This window comes from Vanellus vanellus, assembly GCF_965231255.1.
Source record: "Vanellus vanellus genome assembly, chromosome: Z".
Taxonomy (NCBI): domain Eukaryota; kingdom Metazoa; phylum Chordata; class Aves; order Charadriiformes; family Charadriidae; genus Vanellus; species Vanellus vanellus.
Window position 1 is genome coordinate 42390356 of NC_138908.1, and position 23022 is coordinate 42413377.

At 46.3% G+C, this 23022-nt stretch overlaps 1 protein-coding gene across 1 annotated transcript in view; it reads left to right on the forward strand.

Annotated features, from left to right (window-relative positions):
* The first annotated feature begins 1648 nt into the window (after window positions 1-1648).
* PTCH1 (patched 1) overlaps window positions 1649-23022 on the forward strand; it is a 66343-nt gene continuing 44969 nt past the window's right edge. Inside the window, exons 1-2 of the mRNA XM_082497551.1 lie at window positions 1649-2308; window positions 3899-4091. Of these exons, the coding sequence (XP_082353677.1) occupies window positions 2105-2308; window positions 3899-4091 (397 nt within the window). The 5' untranslated portion in view covers window positions 1649-2104. The remainder of the gene's footprint in view (window positions 2309-3898; window positions 4092-23022) is intronic.

The following is a 23022-nucleotide window of genomic DNA, read 5'->3' on the forward strand; positions in this document are numbered from 1 at the left end:
CCGGCAGTGCCCACGACTGCCGCCGCGGGAACACGCGTGGCGGGGCAGAAGGTGCCCGTGAAGCAGGGGGCTGCCCGGGCTGCTCCTCGCACCTCGAGTCCCCACACTACCCTCTTTTCCTCTCTATTTCCTCTTCCCCCCCACCCCCCCATGAACGCACAGAGGGCGCGCAGCAGAGCCGCCCTGCTGAGGACCAGCCCATCCCACCCCCCCAGAAGCGCCTCTCCGGGCCGGGACCGGAGCGGTGGGGAAGGTTTTCCGCGGCACTCCGCGCCAGCGCGCACGGAGGTCCGCCGGGGCGCGGAACCTCCGCAGGGAGCAGCGCTGGGGGCCGGAGCGCGCAGCCGCGGGGCCGGGGGGGGGGAACGCGCGCAGCTGTAACGGCAGCAATTAATGGCTGATTCTCAATGAACAGAGACGGGGAGAAGCGGTGCCAAAAAAGTAAACAATCGCGTATAGTTCAAGAAGTGTTTAGCACGGCCAGGCAGGCTGCGTTTCATGGACTTTTACACTAAAAACATATGAAAATTGGCTTTCCTCGGGTTTCAGTTAAAGAATGAGCCCTAAGTTGAAACAGGCTAGCTACCGCGCGGCGTTAAATCCCTCAAGTGTTAAGTTTTCATTGTGTTTTTCTAACTGGACGGAGTGGTTTTCTTGCAAGGAACTAAGTCTCCTCTTTAGTTAAAAAAGAGAGAGGGAGAAAAATCTGGCACTTTCTACCGCAGTATCCACCACCCTGTCATTATTTCTGCAAGCCTGGGAATTCAGCTCGGACCTCCCAGTATTTGTTGCAGCTTGAGGCCAAGGTGCCTCTAAAAGGATTTTCTTTTAAGGGCTTTAGAAATGGTTTAATGCTGCTTTCCCCCCGTTTCCCTCTCTTTTTTAAAAGGGAAAAATATATTTCTGTACGCCGCTCGCGAGAAAGTTCCGCGCGTGTATTTGTCTGCAAGCATCCCGGACGGAAAAAAAAAAAGGGGGGGGGAGAAAACTTTCTTGAAAAGAAACCTAAGAAGAAAGGGGGGGAAGGCATTCCTTAATGGAAGTATTGCATGCAAAGAAGGCTGGATCTCTTTAAGGCTCCCCCTGAAGCTGGAGATGCACACACAAGGGTTGCCGGCCTGGGTGGTCTCTCTACTTTGGTGAGCTGTTGCTAAGCAGCTAATAATAGTCATGTTTGCTGAGTAATTTCTGCCCTCCCCGAGCCAATCGCCTCTCAGAAACCCAAGCCATCTGACAGCCCCGGGGGCGGGCTTTCAGCTTTTTTTTTTTTTTTTTTTTTTTTTTCCTCCCTCTCCCTCTCTCGCTCTCTCTCCTCTCATACTCCCCCCCCCCCCCCCCCCTTCCACCCCTCCTCCTCTTTATCCAAATGGAGAGAGTCCTTTTTTTCTTCTTCATCTCATCTCTGGAGCCGAGGGGCTGCAGCTCGCTGCTGCCGCGCACACGCCGGGGGAGAGCGCCAGGCAGCCGCCCGCCCGCCGCCGCGGCGGGGCCGACCGCGGAGCCCCGCCGGCCCCGCGGCCCGCGGGAAGCACCCCGGCGCTGAGGCAGGATGGTGCAGCGCGGCCAGGCAGGGCAGCAGCAGAGGCAGCAGCAGCCGCGGCCCGCCGCGCCGCCGCCGCCGCGCCGCCGTCGCTGAGCGCCGCCGCGGACAGCGGCTTCCCGGAGGCAGCGGCGGCCGGAGGAGGCGATTTCAACGGGAGCGGAGGAAAGCGCGGCGGCGGCAGCCGGGGGGGCCCGGGGGTCGCGCCCGCCCGCCCGCCCGCCCTCGCCGGGCGCGGGGAGCGGCCGCCTGAAGCTCGGGGTCCGCGCGCGATGTGGCAATGGGAGGCGCGGGGAGCGACTCGGCTGGAGCGGCCGCGGCGGCAGCCGCCGCCCCGCGCCCCGCGTGAGGCGGCCGCGCCGCAGCAGCCCCAGCACCACCACCACCAGCAGCAGCGGCGGCGGCGGCAGCAGCGGCGGCAGCCCCCGCAGCAGCAGCAGCAGCAACCCGCGGCCCGCAGCGCCGCCAGCCCCCCGCGGCCCCGCCGCGCCCCCGGGCCCCCGGGCCCCGCCGCGGCGGCGGCAGCGCCAGCGGCAGCTCCCCCGTCCCGCCGGCGGCGGCAACATGGCCTCGGCCGGTAACGCGTCGGAACCGGAGACCAGCAGCAGTGCGGGCGGCGGCGGCGGCCACCCCGGCCGGGCGGCGAGGAGCGGCGGCGGGAGGCGGCGAAGGACCGGAGGGAATCGGCGCGCCGCGGCGCCCGACCGGGAGTATCTGCAGCGGCCAAGCTACTGCGATGCGGCTTTCGCCTTGGAGCAGATCTCAAAGGTGCATTCACTCTCTCACTCTTTTTTCCAGAGATACACGCTAGTGCTAGTGCTGTTTTTCGGTGGGGGAGGAGGGGGGTGGTGTGTTTTCTCGCGGGGGTGGAAGGAGGAGATGGAAATGAAACAGCCACCAATAAAATGCTGGGAAAAAAGAGAGGGACGTCTGTGACTCTTCAGTGCGGGAGAGAGTGCCCTCCTTCCTTCCCTTCTCGCCTGGTGCCTGCCCCGGTGCGTGCTTGCGCTGCGGAGCACTCCTCTGCCTAAATTTCTCGAGACAGCCGCTGCTCGCTGCCGGCCTGCCCCTCTGCTGTAGCCCCCGGCCCGCCCGCTCCCCCTCCGCTTCCTTTCCGCCTCTCCATCCATCCCCCTTCGCAGCGCCCTTCGGGCAACACCGGCTGCCGGCCGGGCCAGGGCGGGGGAGAACGCGGGCGGCCGGTTTTCTTGGCAGAAGTTGTGCTTTTGTGAAGTTCTCCGCCGAGGGCCGGGCACGGCGACTACCCTCGGAGAGGGGCTCCCCCCCAGCGGAGGAAGCTCGCGGCGGGTTTCTTCCCCCGGCAGTCGGAGGGGAAAGCGAGGGCCGTAAACAAATCGCTGCCTTCGCTCTGCCGCGCCGGTGCCCGCGGAGCGGCGGGGATACGGTATTGTTGGCGGGGAAGGGCTGGAGGTGCCGGAGCGCCCCGCAAGCCCGGCCCGGCCCGGGCGGGGCGGAGGGACGGGCCCGGCCGCCAATCTCTGCCGGCCAAAAAAATGTTCAAAGTAAACAACCTCGGAAAGCTGCCTTGCTGCAGGGATGGTTTCACTTCAGGGAGCGGATTTCTAGGCTTTGTAAGAAGGGGGAAAGGAGGAGGAAAAGGAAAAAAAAAAATCCATGTGGCTGCCCTCTTCCGTTCACAAATATTGTCGTAACTTACAGATGGCTGCTCTGCTTCCTAATGCAGATCACACAGCGTCTCCAAACTCTATGGAAATGAATTACTTCTGATCTTACAGCGCTGCTCACCACGTGGGTCCGGCCTCAGCACCAAACCCCTGCTAGGAGCTGGGACCGGGGGGGCGGGAGGGCAGCAAACTGCTACCGACTAGCTTTCCGGCACCGCTGTCCCCTGTCCCGCCTGTGCCCCCGGTCCCCCCCAGCCCTTCCGAGCTCTGAGCGGAACAGGGAGAGGGACTGTTCTCTGTCTGGTGGCTGTTGGGGTTCATGGGAAGTGATCACTTCTGCCCGGCAGCCGCGAGTCTTGCCAGCGCGACTGCGGTGCGCGGGGAGCGCGGTGGGCAGCACAGGCCAGGGCGCAGGGGGTCTCCTGCCGTAGCGTCCCCCCCGCGCCGTGCGTTGGTGCGGGGCGAGGGTGGCTACCGGTCGGTACTTCTCGGCCTACGCCAGCCGCCGAGGGTGGCTGCTCGGCGGGGCGAGGGCCCTGTGCCGCAAGGGGTGTCCGCCCGGGGTGCTCCGTCCGCGCTGCCGGAGACCCTGCGTGGGAAGGCGCCCCGAGGGGCAGGAGGGGGCCTCGCTCGTGGGAGGGCTGGGGGGGGGGGGGCTCTCCCCGCCGGCCCGCCGCGGCCCCTCAGCCACTGACCTCTTCTTGCCTTGCAGGGGAAGGCGACGGGACGGAGAGCGCCGCTGTGGCTGCGAGCAAAGTTTCAGAGACTGTTGTTTAAACTGGGCTGTTACATTCAGAGAAACTGCGGGAAGTTTTTGGTGGTCGGCCTCCTCATATTTGGGGCGTTCGCTGTAGGATTAAGGGCAGCTAATCTCGAAACCAACGTGGAGGAGCTGTGGGTGGAAGGTAAGTCCGGGGTCGTGTGTGTGTGTGTCCCCCCGTCCCCCTCCCCCCTTTTTTTTTTTCTCCTGCTCCCGCCCGGTCGGCCGGGGGAAGCCAGCTGGGGCGGCGGAGGCCGGCGGGCTTGCGTGCCCAGGGCCCGCTCCGCCCGCCGGGGAGGGCCCGCCGCTGGCGAGAGCCGGAGCGGTTGGGCGGGCGGTTGTCGAGGCGGGCGGCGGGCGTTGGGCCGGGGCGCGCGGCCGCGGGTGGCGCGTACCACTTCTCCGCCCGCGGAGGGGGGTATGAAGGGGGGGCGCGGAGGCAGGCCGTGGTCTCTGCGGGGTGGGGGGAAACGGCGGGCAAGGCCGCCCGCAGCCGCCCTGTGCCCCCGCCTCCGGCCCGTCTTCTCCGTGCGGGAGGGCTGCGGACGACGGGTGTCCTCCGCGTCCCCGTGGGCGGTGGGAGGCGGCCGCGCTGTCGGGAGGCGCCCCTCCGCCATTTTGGGAGTGCGTGCGTCCGCGGCGGGGGGAGGGGGCGGGCGGCGCGGAGCGCGGCGCGGCGGGGCGGGTGCCTGTGTGTGGTCCTGTTTTTTGGACAGCTTTCAACTGTGGGGGGGAGCGTTTGTCTCAAGGTAAAAAAAAAAAAGAAAGAAAAAGAAAAAAAAAAAGAGGAGGGAGAGGACAATAACAACAACAACAAAAGGCTGCCGAGGCGAAGCGGGGCCTGGCAGGCCGCGGGCGCCGGTAGCGCGGGGGCCGCGGACTGTACCCGGGGCGGGGGGCGCCTCCTCCGGGCCCATCCCGAAGGCGCCGGCGTAGGCAGGCAGGCTTGGTAAAGGAGAGGAGCCGCACCGGGGGGGGGGGGGGCTGGGGCTTCGCGGGCGGCCTTTGGAAACAGACACCCCCACCAGCACCACCACCCCGGGCAAAAAGATGGGGAGGTGCGGGGGGGGCCGAGCGGTGTGGCCAGCCCCCCCCTTCGCAGGCCCCGTGTGTCCCTCGGGGGGTAGTGGGGCAGCCGCCCCACTCTGAGAGAGGCACGGCTCCAGGCGGACGGGGGTTTTGGTTTTTTGGTGGTGTTTTGTTTTTTTTTTTTTTTTTTTTTTCCTTTCCTGGGGGAAAATATTATTTACTTAGCATCGCATTCCCCGGTTAGCTGGGTTGACGTGAGAACAGAGTTCCTTGACTGCAGTAGTTACTCTGGGTTTATGTCAAAGGCGCTTGCAGCAGAATTTGGCTTATAAAAGTTAATATGGAAGGCTGCATAAATAATCGTTACTAAATAGCTCTCTGTATGTGCGTGTGTGGAAAAGCTAGTGCTGAGCACAAAGTTAGCGGCTGTTACGAAGGTGGTCTGTCCTGCCCTGTAGATGAATTAGAGCACAGAGGACCTGATTCCATCCTGGCAGATGACAGCCATATTGGGGTCAGGATGAAGTTCACAGGTCGTTTAGCAAGTATTGTTTTTTCTGTTTTGGAAAATAATGTGTTACCGACTGAACTTTTTTTGGTCCGTGTGGTCCAAGAGCCCAAAATATGATGAGATCTGCTGCCAGCTGCCCTGAGAAGCAGAGCAGGCAGTGCAGGATCCCATTCGTAATCAGAGATGTGCATTCACAGTCTGTACTGGTCAGTAGGTCCTGTGTACCTTAAATGCTGATGCAAATAATTGTAAACATTTTTTTCCCCACTTTTTTTTTTTTTTTAAGTCCTTGTGGGGTTGTTCTGGTAAACTTTTGTCAATTTTTGCTCGTATGTGTTTTGTCTCTGCTTTTCTGTGAGTTTCTGGTAAATAATACGTGATTGTAGTTCCCTCCAGCACGCTTCCCTGAGATTTATTATCCTGATAATACTGGGGTTCACTTACTTGGAAGGGTGATCCCATCCCATTAATGCCACCTGCTTTTTGAGTCTTGTAGTACCAAGGAAATACTTGCTGATGATGCTTGTATGACTGGCCTAGCAATAAAAATGTAGTTCTCAAGGAAATATACGATTTGCAAAATAGCCACTTAGTTCAGTTGCTGCACTGACCTCTTCTCATGTCATTATTGCTTCATAAAGGGGGAAGGAGGAAAGTCTGTGGTATAAAATATAGTTGAAATTGATCTCTGAGGTTTTTATGGCTGAGATGAATTCATAATGCAGCTGGTTGTACAGAGTTGACCTATGTAATTTCACATCCATTGAATTTAGTCTTCACATCAGAATTAAATAATGTAAAAAACTGTATTAAAATTCTGCATTTAGAAACCATTGCATTTCTAGATTGCAAAAAAAGGCTAGCTGATTAAGATGAAATAAAATATTCTGGATTTCATTTAAATTAACTTCTAGTCTTCCCATTCTAGCTTTCTTGGTCTAAGTGTTCTGCTCATGAACCAGGGTGTTATGCAAATAAACCTAAAAAATAGCAATCACATCTTTCTGTTGCCAAACTATAGACAGAAGTACAGAGTGAGAGTTTGAGGTGGAACAAGTATAGAAAAAGATAGTATGGAAAGTGCTGTTGTTCCTATGCAGAAGCTGAAAGCAGTGATCAAACTCGTTTTTTTTGCGCTTGTATGCACCTGGTCCTGACAGCTTTAAAGTACGCTTCATGGAGGCTATTATACTAAAGGTTTCTTTTAGTAGAAGCAGTGGCTGAATCGCCCTGTTTATTTAAATAGCTGTCTTATTTTTTAACTTTTGTTTACCAAGAGTTTGAATGAACTCGGCAATGTTGGCCAAATGTGGCCAAATATATTTCAAGTAACAGTTTTGATTTGCTACTGAAGCTTTTTACAGTTATTACTGTTGAGTAAATTTGCAGTATTTACATAAAGAGACTGATTTTGTATGGTGTATTTCTGAATACCGTGGAGCATGGAACATAATACAGCACTGAAGTTTGCTGGAAGTAAACGGTTACTTTAAAACCGTAACACAATTAATTAAAAATAGTCAAGTGAAGTTTGAATGAGTTTTAAGACCATGCGGATTCCAAGATAAATGATTAGTAGTCTGGGCCTGAAGCTATTATGGCTGAACTATTTACATAAGAAGTTTAGAAACCCACCTGGTAGGAAAACTTTGAAAGAGACAAAAAGAAAAACAGATCTCCAAAACATCATTCTTTCAGTTTTTCTGTAGTAGTCTTCCTCCTTCAGAATTTGTGCCAGCACTCTTGGCCTTCTCTGAGCCTCCTGATACCAAAGTGGCTTTCCTCTCAGCTTGTTTCTTGGCACTAAGTGTTGTAGAGTAGCTTTTTTTTAATTTTTTTTTTTTTTTAAAGCACAATCCTCCTCTGGCTGCTGCTTGGAGTACTTCAGTTACTACTGTGTATCTCACGGTGTGCTCTTAATCCCTGCTCCTGTCTTGTAGTCTGGCTTTTTGGTGTCTTTGACTGGGACACATACCTGTTTCCCCTCAGCCCGCCAGCAGGTCTGTCATCCCTGTGTGCGTACCTTGCTCCTGGAGAGTGCTTGTTTTAGTTCCTTGGGCAAACAAATTCTGGATTGGCATTTTAATGGCAGTTCTGTTATCCACACCCATTCAGCTTTAGTTGGACTGCTATGTGTGGGTGTCCATGCATACTGGAGTTGCGGAGACTGTTTAGCATCTTTATACATCGTACGCCCTTGAGAGAACAAAAAGGGCTTTGCATTGATTTCCTCTGTGACTGAGTTTTGTTGGACACAGATGTGCTTCTGGAAACATCCATTCATAACTAGAAAGTACTCTGGATGGAAAAGAAATCATGCCCATAACTGGTTATGTTTTTTGCTGCCACTCTAATAGGTGCTCTAAGACCCTGTGTGTGAACAGCAGTCATACATGTAAATTCACAGCATCTGCTTCTGAAAGAAGGTAGTTTTTTGGCCCCAGAGAAGGTTCTCTTAAGTGGAGCTTGAAATTTGGCTGCTGCAATGCTGTGAATAATGTTAATTGGAGCGGCTCCTAAGGGGAGAGATGGTCTAGTCTTATTCCTTTGATAATTCATTTCATGTTACCATTGTCTTGGGATTTTTTCCCTTCTCTTTCTTCCTTACTTTTTCTTCTTTCAGAGGTTGAAGATCATGGTATTCTTTCCTTCTTTTCTTGCTTTCTGCACTAGCTGTAGCTCAGTCAAACCTTTCCCTCTTTAAGTAGCCCTCTTCACAAAGCTAACCAAGTTCTAGCATGCAGATCCCCTTCTTTTAGCCAGTTTGAAGGAAGAGGGTGGCTGATACAGGTAGGGATAGGACATCCTGCAGGGAAAACAAAATGCCTCAGTAGCCACATAGTTCAGCTTTTGTACTTGGAACAAAGTGAGTGTGTTCTAATTGTAAGTGAATTAGAGCTGAGTGCTTACGTAAGAGAAGTTTTGAGCTATGTGTAGTATTGTTCCCTTTCACTCTAAGGGGGCAAAAATCAAGTTACTCTACTGTGGTATTTATGGCTGACACATCTTAAAATATGTTAATCTACCCATGCAATGTAAGAATGAGGTGAAAATGAGGAAAGCGTGAGTGATGCAGGAACCAGTATTATTTCCATAGATTCTCAGTTTGCTTAACCCAGCAAGATCAATTGCAGGTGGAGAGGAAAGTTATTCTTAAATTCTGCCTAAGGCATCAGTTAACTTTACACTAGTATTCTTTGGAGAAACAAAAAAAAGAATAGTAAAGGAACAGTTCTTTGTGGATTTGTTTTTTCAAGGAGACAAATTTATGTGAATAGGCTGGAGTAACATGTTTGGTTTGAATGCAGTTAGCGGGAATTGACCCAGTTGGGTAGAGTTCTGTTCTCCCACAAACATGCACATTTGTGCACAGCAGTGGAGGAGTACTGTTCTAGATGTGCTTGCACCTGCATCACATTGATGCAGTGTAGATGGCAGAAGAGCAGAAGTTACTTTGCTGGTGAATCTGAGGTGGGGTGTTGGTAGGCTGTGTGACAGTCTGGGGGTTGTCTCCGACCACATCACCAAATCCATTCATTTCATACAGTTCAGGTGACATAAGAGCTTACTTATCTCTGAATAATGTCGTCCACTGTGTTGTGGTCCTCAGTGTGTATTGAAAGTTCATTAAAAGGTGTTTATCTGGAAAATTTCCAAGTCCACTGTTCTGTTTGAATTACGTATGGTTATTTATTATGTGGATTCTCAAGTGGGAAAGTAGCAGTGCTGTTTTCACATGATGGCTGAAGGATGGTCATCTGGGCAACATGCTCTTTTTAATGTTTACTGGTCAAAATGAGAGAGTATTTCAGTCCATGCTTCTGTTTTGAAAAAACAAATTCTAATATTTCAGATATACATGATGTTTGTGGATAAAAACATCAGGACAGTAGGTATTACATTCCTGTGAATTTGGACTCCCTCTGTTTCCATATACTGAAAGTTGTTAAGAAAGGATGTTTAATGGCTTTAGTTATACGGACATTTGATTGCCATCTTTCAGGGGCCTGCTATTAAATTCAAAATCACTGGTGGTGACTTTTGAAGTTCTATCTTGACAGGTTGACAGGTGTCCACATCACTGCTCAGAGTTGGTACTCCTTGCTAAAAGTTTGTACATCAAAAAAAAAAAAAAACCAACAACCACCCTGCTTCAATGTTTAAAATTCCTTTTTCTTCTGTAAGAGGTTTAGTGAAGCTATTACATGTGGCCATTCTTTGGTCATTGAGAAGGTAAAGGGTGAAATCCTAACCTCACTGAATGTAGTCACAGAACTTGGAGTGACTTTAGCATAGCCAGGCCTTTACCCACATACAAAGCCGCAGCAGGCTAACAGCGTGCCTCTGTTCTACCTCTTCTGGGAAGGGCAAGGGGAGGATCTCCTCCTGTAGAACTAGCACCCTCTTAATCTCTAAGTGCCTGGTTGCACGATTCCTTCTGCCTGTCAGACTTTGGAGGCATTTAATTTACTCAAGGCTGCAGAAAATTAATCTTCATTATTCTTTCCAAACTTAACGCACTGTCGCCAATGTCTATGCCAGAATGTGCCCTACAGGTCGTTGTTTGGAAGCGTCGGTTTTCTTCTCTGTTGAAATGTGTATTTAAACGGGGCAGTGCCACAGTCACACCGTTCCCCTCTTCCTCTCTTCTAAGCCTTGAGTGTCGTCTTGCACTTTGGGGATGTTGCTGCTTGCGAACAGGGTGTGAAGGCATTTCTGTAGTTCTGCAAGGCTTGGAGATTTCGGTACAGAAATCCTGGAGTGAAATAGAACAGTTGGAAGCAACATTGCTTGCTTGTTGGTCCCCATGCCGTTGCTGGTGAGCAGGAGCAGGGGGAAGTAAGCAGAAGACCTGGCTCAGCTGTAGGGCTGGCTGCTGCTGGAGTTGTGGTGCTATGTGGAGGTGGTGGTGAGTGGTTTGAAGTCTATTACCAGCTCCTGTTACCTACGAAGTAGACTGTCTTTTTTTTTTTTTTTTTTTTTTTTCTTTTCTGGAAAATGGGCCTTCCTTTCTCATTATTCCTCAGCAGACGTTGGGTTCAGACAAGAGTGAACTCTGAAAGCCATGGGTACTCAAACTTGCTTTCAACAGAGAATGCATTAAGGAAAATTCTAGCTCCTCACCCTCAGTCCATATATTTTCATGATTTATTTTTTCCGTGGGAAGAGATGATCCAAGCCCTGTTATTAAGTAGTATTTGTGGTGGTTCCCCAGAAAGTAGCAATACTACATAGCATATGCATGTAACAGTTCCTGACTGCTCAACAAATTTAAAGGCTGTTGCATGCAAGTGGATGTTTCAGTTACACATAACTGTTAGAAGGCTCCAAAATATGACAGCTTCCAGATGTATGAACCGACTGATCCCTTTGTTTAGATTATGCACCACAGCTGATGCGTAGATTAGTGCTGGCTGGACAAAGCTATGGGAGATTTGTCTGGTTTCCACAATGCCATGTTTATATTTCATTTGGATTTCTCCTTCAAAGCTGACCTCCCTATGACCTGTTGGAGTTGTGTCCACTAGGATGCTAGTTTTAATGTGTCTGTGACTGCTTTCATTTTGGTGTCTAATGGAACATGTTTTCGTTTTGACAGTCATGGACTTTTTTGCCCAACCCTTTTAACTTAACAGTGAATTACGCGCTTCAACCTATGAGCACTCAGGTAAAATCGTGCTTGTAAAGTTTTCTGCCCCACAGCTAGCTTTTTAAGAATATTCTCGTTGGTTAAAACAGTGTTTTGGTTATAGACCATGTGGGGCTGTTCCTTGTCAGGCATTTTCTCCTGCATATGGAATGAAGTTCAGTCTTCTAGACCTTTGCACAGCGCTTTTTCTCTCTACAGATGATGGTCTGAATATGCATGATTGTAGCTGCTCTGTTTGGAGTTCAGCAGGAGCTGGAGTGCAGAATTTTACCCAGAAGTTCATTCTTCTTTGTATCTACTATACAGTTACTTATATTTTCTCAATAATCCTTAGTTATCTTCAGTACACCTTTGGTTCTTTTCATTTATTTCTCTTTCCTTGTATTATGCAAGAAGGCTTGCCCTATTTGTATTTGTGAATTACTCTGCCTGGGAAAACCTGAAGAAATCAGCAAAACTCCTTAAGGGCTAAGTGACAGTTCTACAATAAGTAGTGTAGTCCCCTGTCAGAGTTCACAAATATAAAGATAGTTAATTTTCATTATTACTTACAGAAACTGTATGATTTTCTACTGTTGGTGCTTTACTGGGGCAACAGATTGCCAAGATGGTGCCTCAAAACAGAAAACTCAGCAGTTCGAAGTATGATTTCTGAAAATGTATGCTGTTTTATAATGGCCTCTTTATTTCTGTGCCCATGAATCGAGGAGAATAGGAAAAAGCTTTGCATGATCTGTGGTATTTTATTATCCACTTACAGTGTGCTACGTATGACCAATGAATACTGGATACAATAAACTGTGTTCATCCTTGCTGTTAATTGAGTGACTTGGACTTGGAAAAAAATTTCATTTTACGTTGCACTAGAAGTAGATGGAGTGGAGTTGCAAGGACTAACTTTGAATTCAGAATTTAAAAATAAAATCTGTTTTTCTTAATACCTTTTTTCTGTGTATTATTGGTTTTGCTCTGTTATTTTCATTCAGTATCACCTCAGTTGGTATGAACATCCTGTATTTGGCAGAAGTAGTTTCATGAGGTAGAAAGCCCTTCATGGAAGCTGCTGACCATATAGATGTTTTGATGTGTGGAGAATTTTAATTTTGGTTTTTAGAATGAACGTCTTGGCTTTAAGTTCTGCTTGGTTTTGGAAAACTTAGTTATTTCCGTGCTTGAGCAAAATATATAAGAGGTAAGGGAATGAGCAGAACCATAACCTGACTCTTTCTGCAAAGGTGCTGCTCCTTTAGAGAATTGTACTGAACTTAATTCCAGCTTCAAATATACAAGTAATCATTGTATATTTGAAACATCTGTATTTTATTCATGTGCAAGAAAGAGCTGATATTTTTAAGGCACATGTGCAGTGTTGTACACCCATATACCTGAAGCTGGAACTGAGCCCTTAAACTGTAATACAGTCTTCATTAACTAACAGTGAGATAAATTAAAAGAAACAGCCTTCTCTTGTTTACCAGTCTGATGCATTTCTGCTTTTCAGTCAGTAACCAAAAACTAAGTGCAGCAAACTAGAAATGAGCACTGTTAAGTCAAGTTGTATGATTTTTTTCCCCCCTTAAATCATTGCTTAAGGGCTTCTGGCCTCTAGCTCAGGAATCCTGCCCAAAAATGCCAGATGTATTACACAGTCAAGTATTGCAATGTAAATAGTGTTCTGTGCCATGAGAGCAGGGTGGTCCATCTCCTAGTTAAAAAAAAAAAAAAAATAGAAGAAAAGGGAAAAATCCACACGCTCTGAAATAAGCACAGTAGTTGTAGTGTTATTTGTGTTTTTGGCTGCACAACCAGTATTTTGGAGTTGAAAGAACACAGATAAATTAGTGCTTTGGACTGGCAGATAATAATTGAAACTGAGATGCTAGAAAGCAAGATGTGTCTTGGCTGAGGCTGCTTAATTTAGTCAAATGGGCATGTAATAAGTAAAATACTAAAGTAAAGGCCACTGCCGACAGGCAAAACCTGTTACTTTGCCTTATTGTCAACAGCAGTCTCGTGCACATGGGAGCAGAGTGGACAAAGGATGGGAAGTAGGGAAGTAGGGAAAGCAGAGGCATAGGGTTCTTCTCGACCTCATGCTGTGTAATGGAAAGACTGGGTATGTTACTGCACCTTATGAGTATAAACATTGCTGAGCTGTTCTTGTTTTTAATTAAATAGTCTTTGCTGTATATTAACAATTACTTACTTTCCAGTGTGCTTATCTTCTTCAGATGTGGTAGTGGATATATGGGGTTTATTTGCACATTTTTCCATTTTGTGTATGAATGTGTCATTTCATAACATTTAAAACTAGTTGAAAGGAGATTCCACAAATCTGACCTGAAAGGAAATTGCCAAGGGTGATGCAGTAATCAGATTTACGTTTGGGTTATCTGGCAAATCTGTGAATTGCCATAGCTTCCTTGGGTGTGTGCAGAGGGGAAAGGGGTTATAGCAACCTATTTGTATGTGATAAACTGTATTTAAATAGGTACAGGAATGTAATCCAAATGCAGATCTCAGTGTAGTCTCCTCAGTGAGATAACCAGGAGAAAAATAAGCTTTAGGAACTCAATTTAAACCTCTCCCTTCCTGCTGACACTATGATAACATGAAAAAAAATACCTATCCATTACAATTTTAATTTTTTTTCCTATAAGTTACCTTTTCTGTAATGGTAAAAAAAAAAGTATACTGGTACTTGAAGAAGATACTTTCTTGCACCAGTTTTCCTAGTGAGTATTTCCTGTGCATTTATCTTATTTGCCGCTTGACATGGGCCTGATTCTGATTTCATTTACACCAGTCTTACTCTGCAGACTTATTGAGGGGTTCCCCATACTCAGAAAAGAAGCCCTTGCTGTGTAGAAGCCAGTGCTGCTTAACTGGTAGATAATAGAAAATATGATATTCTAGTGCAAATTATTAAGATCAAGAAACAAAACTAAACCATGTTTAGTATGACTTCCAACTGTAGATTAAAGCTAGCAACTTAAAAGAATTGTGATCAGGCGTAAACATCTATTAACTGCTCTTTCTAGAGATTTGGGGAAATAGGATGACCTTTTTTATTCTTTTTTTCTTTTTTTTCTCCTTTTTTTTTTTTTTTTAAATAGGCTACAGTTTCACATGGCTTGCAAAAGAAATCTTTCTCCCTTTTTGTTTCCCACACCAATTGATTTATCATTTTGCTTGCAAGCAGACTTAGAATGTTAGGGCAGGAACACACTCACTTTTTTCTCGTAACTTTTTTGTTGCGGACCGAAACCAGTTGACTTGAATAAATTTTTCTGTGGGCTGAATGAAGCCAGCAACGTGGAAAAATCTTGCCATTCAGAGCCGTCTGAATGTACATTTCAGCCACACAGTAAGCTGTATTGGTAGGCAGTGGACTGCTAAATACAACCATTTTTCGCAGCAGAGAGTTAGACAGGTGATTAGCATAATTAGCACAGAGTAGGCTATACATATGGTAATGTTAAGTGTGTAAATGCCAGCTGCGGTGTAAAATTTATGTCAGGGGTCGACAGGGCTGTGCGAAAGTATTGTGTTACAGCTGCAGGTCAAAGCCTCCATTGCTCTACCCCCTTTTCTCTTGTTGGTGAATGCACTAAACAGAAGAGAAAGACAGACAGAAATATAACAGATAAGGCTTTGATTGAACAGCCTGGTTCTGTGCAAGAGGGACTGCTCTTAAAAAAAAAAAAAAAAAAAAAAAAAAACAACTGAAAAACAACAAAAAAAATCCCAAACCCAAACCCCAAAAAACTACACACACACATGCAAAACAAAAGTCCCCCTCTTTCACTCTAGGTTTTATTTTGTATCATGCTGGCTACAAAAGTGTTCCTGTCTTTGAGCAATGTCATTACGACGGGGTGAGGGGAATCTTTGGGGGGGGAAAGTATGAGGTTGGTAATTATGCTTTAAGGAGCAAACCCCAAAAACTTTAATTCACCTTCTCCTTTCTGCATTCCAACCCACTTTTTTTTTTTTTTTTTTTTTTTAATGTCTATGTTTCTTACTGCACTTAGGGGGCTAGGAATTAAATAGTCTTGAAGGTGACAGCATTATATGTAATAAAATCTCAACAGTGCAACAATCTTCGAGCTGCGTGACTGGTTTTAGACTAAGTGCCAAAAGTTCCTCTGTGGTTTTGTGTGTGGGTTGCTACACTTACTCCCCAGGTTCCTCCCACCTCCTAAACCACCGAATTCTTTATAAATTAAAAATGACTAATACAGGTTTCTTGTTTTAAAGGAGCACGGCGTTGAAGGGTACACATCTTTTTAAGCAGCTGATGGGGAAATCTGTAAATCTCTTTGTTGCCGTAAACTATTCATTCATATATTTAACTTGCAATTTTTTTCCCCTCTCCCCCCCCCCCTTTTGTATTTTTTGTAACCGGCTATAAGGAGTGGTGGTGTTGACAGAATATAGTTCACACCACACTGACCTTGTGATGAAACTTCCTCACAGCCGCAGGGGGTCCTTATGAATCAGACCCTAATCCAGCTAATCCCGCTCGCAACAAAATCATGAAAGTGGCTCCCAGCGATGTGTGTTTCCCTGCGCAGATGCAGCGGGGAGGCGCGGCCCTGGAAATGCATCGGGGCGGCGGCGGCGCCGTTCCTGGGGGCCGGGGGCTGCCGTCGTGCGGGGAGGCACCGGCCGGCCGCGGCGGGGGAAGGAGGGAAGGGGTTCCCGTTTTGCCCAGGGCTGAAGGCTCCGGTGGGGAATACCGGCTGCGGGACGCGGGGGAGGGGGATGGGGGTTTGAGGGGGTGCCCGCCAACGGCGGGGTCTCGTAGAACCGCCCGTGTGCCGGTGCAGCCGCCGCGGCGGCGGTGGTGGTGGTGGGGGCACGTCTCTGCCGTTCCCGCAGCTTCCAGTAATCGGTCGTTCAAAGGGAGGACAGGCGGCTGTCGCAGTGTGGTGGGCCTGGCGGTGAAGTGAAATTACCTGCGTGAGCGGAGTAGCCGAAAGTAGAAAATAGAGGTTGTGTTGTGGGGTGCCTTTGGTCATTTGTTTAGCTTTCTTTCCCAGCCCTGTCTGCTTCAGAATAAACGTGGCCATATGGTCACCCTCTCGGAGTATCTGACGGGAATCTCTGATTGCATCCTGCACAAAATGAAATGCGCTCTTTACTGCTCGGTGTGAATAGCAAGCAAACTATGAAAAATGGGCCTCCTGACAGATGCAGCACTGTCTTGGGAGCTGGTGGCCAGTAAGAAATATCGTGGTGGGGGGAGTTGTGACAGGCAGCAGGTTCGGTGCTGGGGGGAGTGCTGACCTGACCTGATTGTGTCCAACAGTGAGAGCAGTTCTGCTTCAGTGCAAAGCCATTCAGGAGGAAGCTGCTTAGGCAACAACAGATGGTTCAGCAAGCAGCTGGTAGGGAATACTTGAAAGAAACTGTACCCTGTTTCATAACATGTTCATTCCTTTCATTTTTCTATATGTTAGTTTTGCTGTCTCCTCAAAGCACAATTTAGGAAATGGTATCCCCTAAAAGGTTCTGGATGAAGAGTTTTTTCATTGCTGTTTGCTGCTCCTTTAAAAAAATTGCATTCAAATTTTGTGCTACTCCATGTACAGATGAAATTTGTGCTATCCCAGGAGTACAGATGAAAAGACTTAAAAATGCTGCTTTTAACCACACAGGAAAACAATTACATATTTGAGGAGAGGGCACTGAGAGGTTAAATGAAAAGCTGGGCCTAGAGGAAAGCTGACTGCTGTGGAACAACACAGCAAATTGTTTTTAACATATTACCCAGCAGAAGCTCTTATACAAGTTAAAGTAACTTAAAACAATTATATTCAGCTGTTTTGAAATCCTTAGGTTTAGACCTTGAAGCTCCTTACGTACCCTTCTCAGCAAAACTCCTGGAAACCTAGTCACTTTCATGTACAATTGAGGATTTTGGCCTGTTATGAAGTGTGCTCAAATGTTTTATTAGATTACTGAAAAATAAAAATTCAGCAGGTGTAAACAGTTACATGACCATAAACTGTTGAAGAGTTGCAATAGCCTGTATTAGCTGCCTATCCTCGCTGTAGGCTGTCCCCTTGATTTCTAGGAAAAAGCAGAGTCTAGAGTCTTTTATTCCTTTGCTACTTCAGCCAGAAAATTCAGTAGTTGGGCTTCTCCACCGAAAGCTGTGGCTTAGCTCTGACCTGAAGGGACCATGTCGTTGGAAGAAAGGATAGTTTGCTTTCCATGGCCATTCATTCCTCAGTCTCTTTGTTGGGATGGTCAACAAGGATGCCAATTGTGATGGTGGTTTTCTATAATATGGACACCTGCCCGCTAGGAAATGGACTGAGACCACCAACTCATTTCACATAAGCTAGCAAACAGCTGTCAGATGGTAAACAACTTCTGGTCACTATTGTTCCTGGCTGGATTAGAACCAGTGACCCAGAGGTGAACAGCTCATATCCTGTTACCAGGGACATGTGTCGCAGCTCAGTAAGCAGCTACTGCGTTTCATGTTTAATTGGAAAGTTTGAATTGGGTGTACCAGTTTTGCATATTATTGTACATTTCAAAGCTGCTTGCATGGTTGTTTTTTTTCAGTTTGTACTGTTCAATTTTTTTATTTCGGTTTGGTTTTCTTTACTGCACTTTTCCAGTTTCTCAACCCAAAGGGGCACCAAACAAGAAATTCATCAAAAAATATCTATTTTTTTTAGTAATCTATTTCACCCAATCAAAAATAGTATTTTTCTGCCTATGGGCGATACAGATGCATACATGTAAAATCAGCTTTTATTTGCTTTTTAGAAAGAAAAGGTTTTAGCCCTTAAAATTGCAGGGAAGGTTTCCCACTACAAGCAGAGGCAGCTGTTGTTGGGCTGTCTTCCTGAGTATGCAGACAGCTTTGTGTCCTTGTCACAGCTCTAAACTTTTGTCAAACTGTGACAGAATGAAAAGCCATCTTTGATGTGTGTTTTTAGTTTTGCTATTCATAATCATGTCAGCATTAATGAAATTTGTAACAGCAACACTGGAGTCATCCCCAGCATGTGTGAGGAGTAACTTAACTCATATCATATGATGGCTTGGGAGATAAAAAGCAGCCTTCTGAAGTGATTTGGGTTTTGGTTGTGGTCTGTTTTTTTTTGTGTGTGTGTAACTTTTTTGCATTTGTAGGCCACAGTCTTTTATCTTTGCTGTTTCTTTTCTTTTCTTTTTTTTTTTCTTTTAAGCAAAAGCGATGAACCTAGTGTTACCTAATTCTCAGTGTGACAGAAATGGTTGAGATGGTCACATTGCTTCTAGATTTTCCTAGAAGTCAGTGGTGCTAAAGAGAGACTGAAGTTGGCTAAATCTTCACATTGGAATTTGATGATATTCTAGACAGATGGTGTCCTTTTGTTGGACGTTGTAATGGGGGAGAAGGAAAAGTGTAGACTGTCTACCTGGACATTGGGAAGGGAGATGGTAGGGGGAAGGGAGATGGTACGGCACAGGCTATCTTAACCTGGGCAGACACAGCCATTGCTATTCCGCGTGAGCTATACAAATGTAGATATGTGTATTCAGCAGAGTAAATTCCCTTCAAGAAGACGTGGACACAGCATGGAATTTCTGACTGCCTGTAGTCCATTGGTGGCATAGATCATGTCTAATTACATGATAAAGATTATAATTTTTCATTGAGCTGTTGCACAGGCCATTGAACGACCATGTAATCTCTTTAAGACGCTGATTGCTTACCACTGTGTTCTAGCTCTTGTAAGCTCATCATTTCTCAATGGATTTTTTTTTTTCTCGTAGCTCGATTTCAGTCACTCCCTATGGAGTCTGTATTTTGCATGGTTAAATACATGAGCAGAAAAAAAATCATTGCGGCTAGCCAAAACTTTTTTATAATGCAATCCTTATGGGCTTATGAGAGCCATCCTTAGCATTGTTAGACTATCAGATACATTAAATACGTGATAGTGTCTTACAGTCAGTAGTTAATGAATTCAGAGATCAAGCTTGTCAACCAATAGCAGTTCTGACTCTACAATTAGATGGCATTTTAAAAGTTTAAAGAAGTGGACATGCTAACCAGTCCCATTTCTGGTACTGACTAAAATTTAAATGCAAGTGTTTTGCACTTCTTCCCAGTGAGCAGTTTTACTCCTGTACTGTCCCAGTCAGGCCTAGAGAAGGATAATTCTGAGGAAGGTGCTGTCTTCCCTGCTCTTCTGTCAGGATGCTAACTAATACTGTCTGTGTGCAAAAAAACTATATTCTGTTCCTGACAAAGAGCAGCACAGACAAGCTCGAACATCCGAGAGAACGTGAAGACAGAACTCCCTAGAGAGCAACAGGAAGCTTTAAATCAAAAGGCCATTATTTTTCTGTGCCCAATAAGAGGCAGGGTAATCTTCATATCTGCCAGAGAACTTCAACTCATATCTCAGTTTCTTTGTAGGAGGTTTCGATACTGTGTGAGTAGTACTTGGCTGCTATGTTTTGCTCTCACGAGGTGCGTGCTCCTTTATCTCAGTAAAAATGGAAATTGTCATTGGTGTCACTAGGTACTGCCTTCTGCTGTGTGGCAGATGTGAATACTTCTAATCCTGGTACGCAATTAGAAGAGGGAGGCAAAGCTGTGGCTGGCTGGCTTTATCTGCTTACCACTGTAATGGACTGAAACTAGTTCTATTTCATAGTTTTTGAGTGACACCTGTATACACGTGTAATAGAGATGCACACAGTAACAGGACAAGGAAAAACTACGTGAGAAAGTGGAGTAGAAGTAAGCCCTTAACAGCAGTCAGAGTTGAGGGAGATAGGCTATGTAGGATGCCAGGGAGAGAGGTATGAAAACAAGGACCCTTCTTGGTTCCCATCCCGGCAGGGAGAGAGTGCTGAAGGGTGAGAAGGCAAGGTGCCTGCAGCTTTTCCCAGCGGTCACCCCGGGTGGAGTGTATCGCATAGCAGGGGCTCTCTGGTCTCCTTGCAAGTCTGAGCTGTTCTTTCTCTGCACACTGCGTTTTTTTATGTTGGTAAAGGTTGAGTCTCAGAAGAACACATTGGGATACTATTCTCAGTCTTTTTGTTTGTATGTTTACTGAGTCATGAAAGGTATTTATTTTCTATTTCTCTTTGGTTCCTGTTGTGGTCTTAACAGGTATGGCAAATTGCAGCACAGGTTACCTGCATTGGCTGTTGTGCCAGCCGTAATGTAAGCATTGTAAGGAGTACGTACTAATCTACACGTCTGGTTTATCAAAAAGCATCTTTTGGAGGGATAATATGAAAATATTGTTTGTGTGAGGTGTCCGTGACTATAAGAGGTATGATTTCATTGTTTTGAGTTGGCACTGTCAAAAGGTTGGGCTGGATTGCTCTAATGCTACACATTTACAGTCCTGGAAAAATTAGAAAGGTGGTGTTGCTCAAACAAAGCAGAAGTGTGTCTGCCCCCCATCAAGTGCTCAGGTGAAAACATGTTAAGGTCCATAGTCTTCAGAAGGGAGGTTCTCCAGAAAATTTTGCTCCTTTCACATACCTCAAGCTTGTCACAGAAGAACTTAGGCTTCAAAACCAGTAGATATTTCTGGAAGTCTTGGCTTTGGTTTCTCAAAGTCTGTCCTCCACATTTGTAGGCAAACATTTTTATCCCGAGTATTTGGCTTTCAGGAATGTTCCTTTTTAGAGAGAGCTTGCTGTCGACTAAGCTACTTGTTGCACAGTTATGCACAAGGTAACTATTGAACGGGTAATAGAAGTAGTGTTCATGCCTGAAAAAAATAAAACCTCAGGCAATTCCAGTAACCTGAAATGGAACATTGTAAGGTATTCTGAAAAAGAAATATTTCATGTCTTTTTAGCAACTGGACAGTAAATTAACAAGCGGTGATTTTGGCTATCGCTTGTTGCCTGGTTTAGGATTGATCTCTCAGTGTAGCAGAGGTCAAACTTACTCCTGAGACTACTCAGTGTGGAAGGGACTGCAGTTCCCAGTGGTGGATTCCAGAGTTCTTTGTAAGCATATTAACGTAATGCCACGTAAATTTTAAATGCTAATTGTGAGAAAGGTGTACGTAAGACAGTGACATTCACAGTAGAAATGAGCATATGAGCTGAATGACCCAGTATCTTCAATATTGCTAGTGAATCAGTGGAAGGAAAGCTATCAGAAATTGTGCCAATGAAAACAAATATGGTTTCACTCTTATGATGTCATTGGAAGTTGCATCCGTGTTGTGCAAAGGTACACTAGAGGCAAGCAGTTTTGTTTTTCTGGGTGCTTCCCACTTAAGATACACCGAAGTATTTTAATGCTTGATGACTGAAACACTGTGACTGTAACCCCAGTGCTTGGTAATGGGATCTAGAGCCTTTCACCTATAGGTCATGGGTTCAGGTCTGCCTCAAGTTAAGGATGACTAAAACTTGTTACCACCTGACAGCTGTTCATTGCTCTTGAGGGAGGGAGGGAGACACGGTGGTCCTTCCATAGTTTTTAGCAGCCCAGTGTCCGTACTGACAGTTACTGCTCTCTTCAGGCCCTTCAGAAGGGCAAAGAATTTAGTACTGACTAGTTTCTGTTCAAGTCAGTGGGGAAGTTCAGGGCAAGCAGCGTTGTGTTTCATGGTATGGGATGCTGACTTTCTGAAGGTAGATCTCACGTGTTCTGGCAAAGAGCTGAGGGAAGCCTGTGGATGTTGAGGAGGCAGAGAAGGGGAAGACACTTTCCTCTTCTCTGGAAAAAACATGTTTTTAACAAGAACTAATACTCAGCAACAAAGATTCTGTCAGTAAAACTCTCTCATGTTGAACACTGGCCTTCAAATACATTCTTGAGAATGAGATAGTGATGGTTTCAGGTGCCAGGTGCCAGGACACTGGTGTTATTACTTTGTTGTGATTTTTTTTCCTTTTTTTTTTTTTTTTTTTTAAATTGTTAGCTACATTGTACAGATGGCATAGTATCTCATTTCTAGCAGGGGGACACCCAGAATCTGATGACGGTGATGGAAGGATAGTGTACACACTGCTGCATTGTGTTACCACCAGCCATGAGACAATGTAATGATCTGTTATTTAAATCAGCATTTTGGCTTGTGGGAATTTTTGCCACCAACTCAGCCATCTAGGCACTAAATCATAAGGAATCATGTAATAAAGGACTCAAATGCCGTCAAGTGGCTTTTGATATATCAGAAAAGGAGAGTGATGTGTGGATTTTGTTACTAGAATATTAAAGTGAAATAGTTCTGTCTGATATGGAATAAAATGGGAAGTATTGGTACTGCATGCTATACATACAATTTAAGTCAGTAGCATTTTGAGTGTAAAATGTTGTTGTCACCAAATATAAGAAAACAGACTCCATAAATGCAAACCACGAAACACCAGCATTTTGTTCACTGGTCACATTTTCCATTACATCATTTGTCCTATAGTGTGGAAATCCTATGATGACTATAATACGTGCGTTTATGTTTGTTTTTTTTTTTTTTTCTCACAAGTGTAAGCAATGACTTTCTGCAGAGTGTGCAAGCATTGGATATAGTATTGTGTATCTTCAGCACAGTGAGGCCAAAGGCTTCAGGTACATTTCAGTACACTTCTAGTGGTTTCTCTCCCAGGTTGTTGCACCAGCTGTGGATGTGAGCACTTGATTTTAAAGAAGTGCATATTCAGCTGATTGTACTGCTTGTGGAGGCATAAGATCTCTGGAAGTCTCCAGTGATCTTTGCAAGCTTTTAATTAAAATAAATGAAAATATAACTAGTAGAAACTTTTTGAAGTAGTTTGGGTTTTTTTTGCCTTTGAATTTGCTCTTTCTTACTTCTGATATGTTGAAAGGCCAGTGATGTATCTGCTTGCTTCTGCTCTGTCCTTATGTTTTCACATAATCTGATTTGGGCA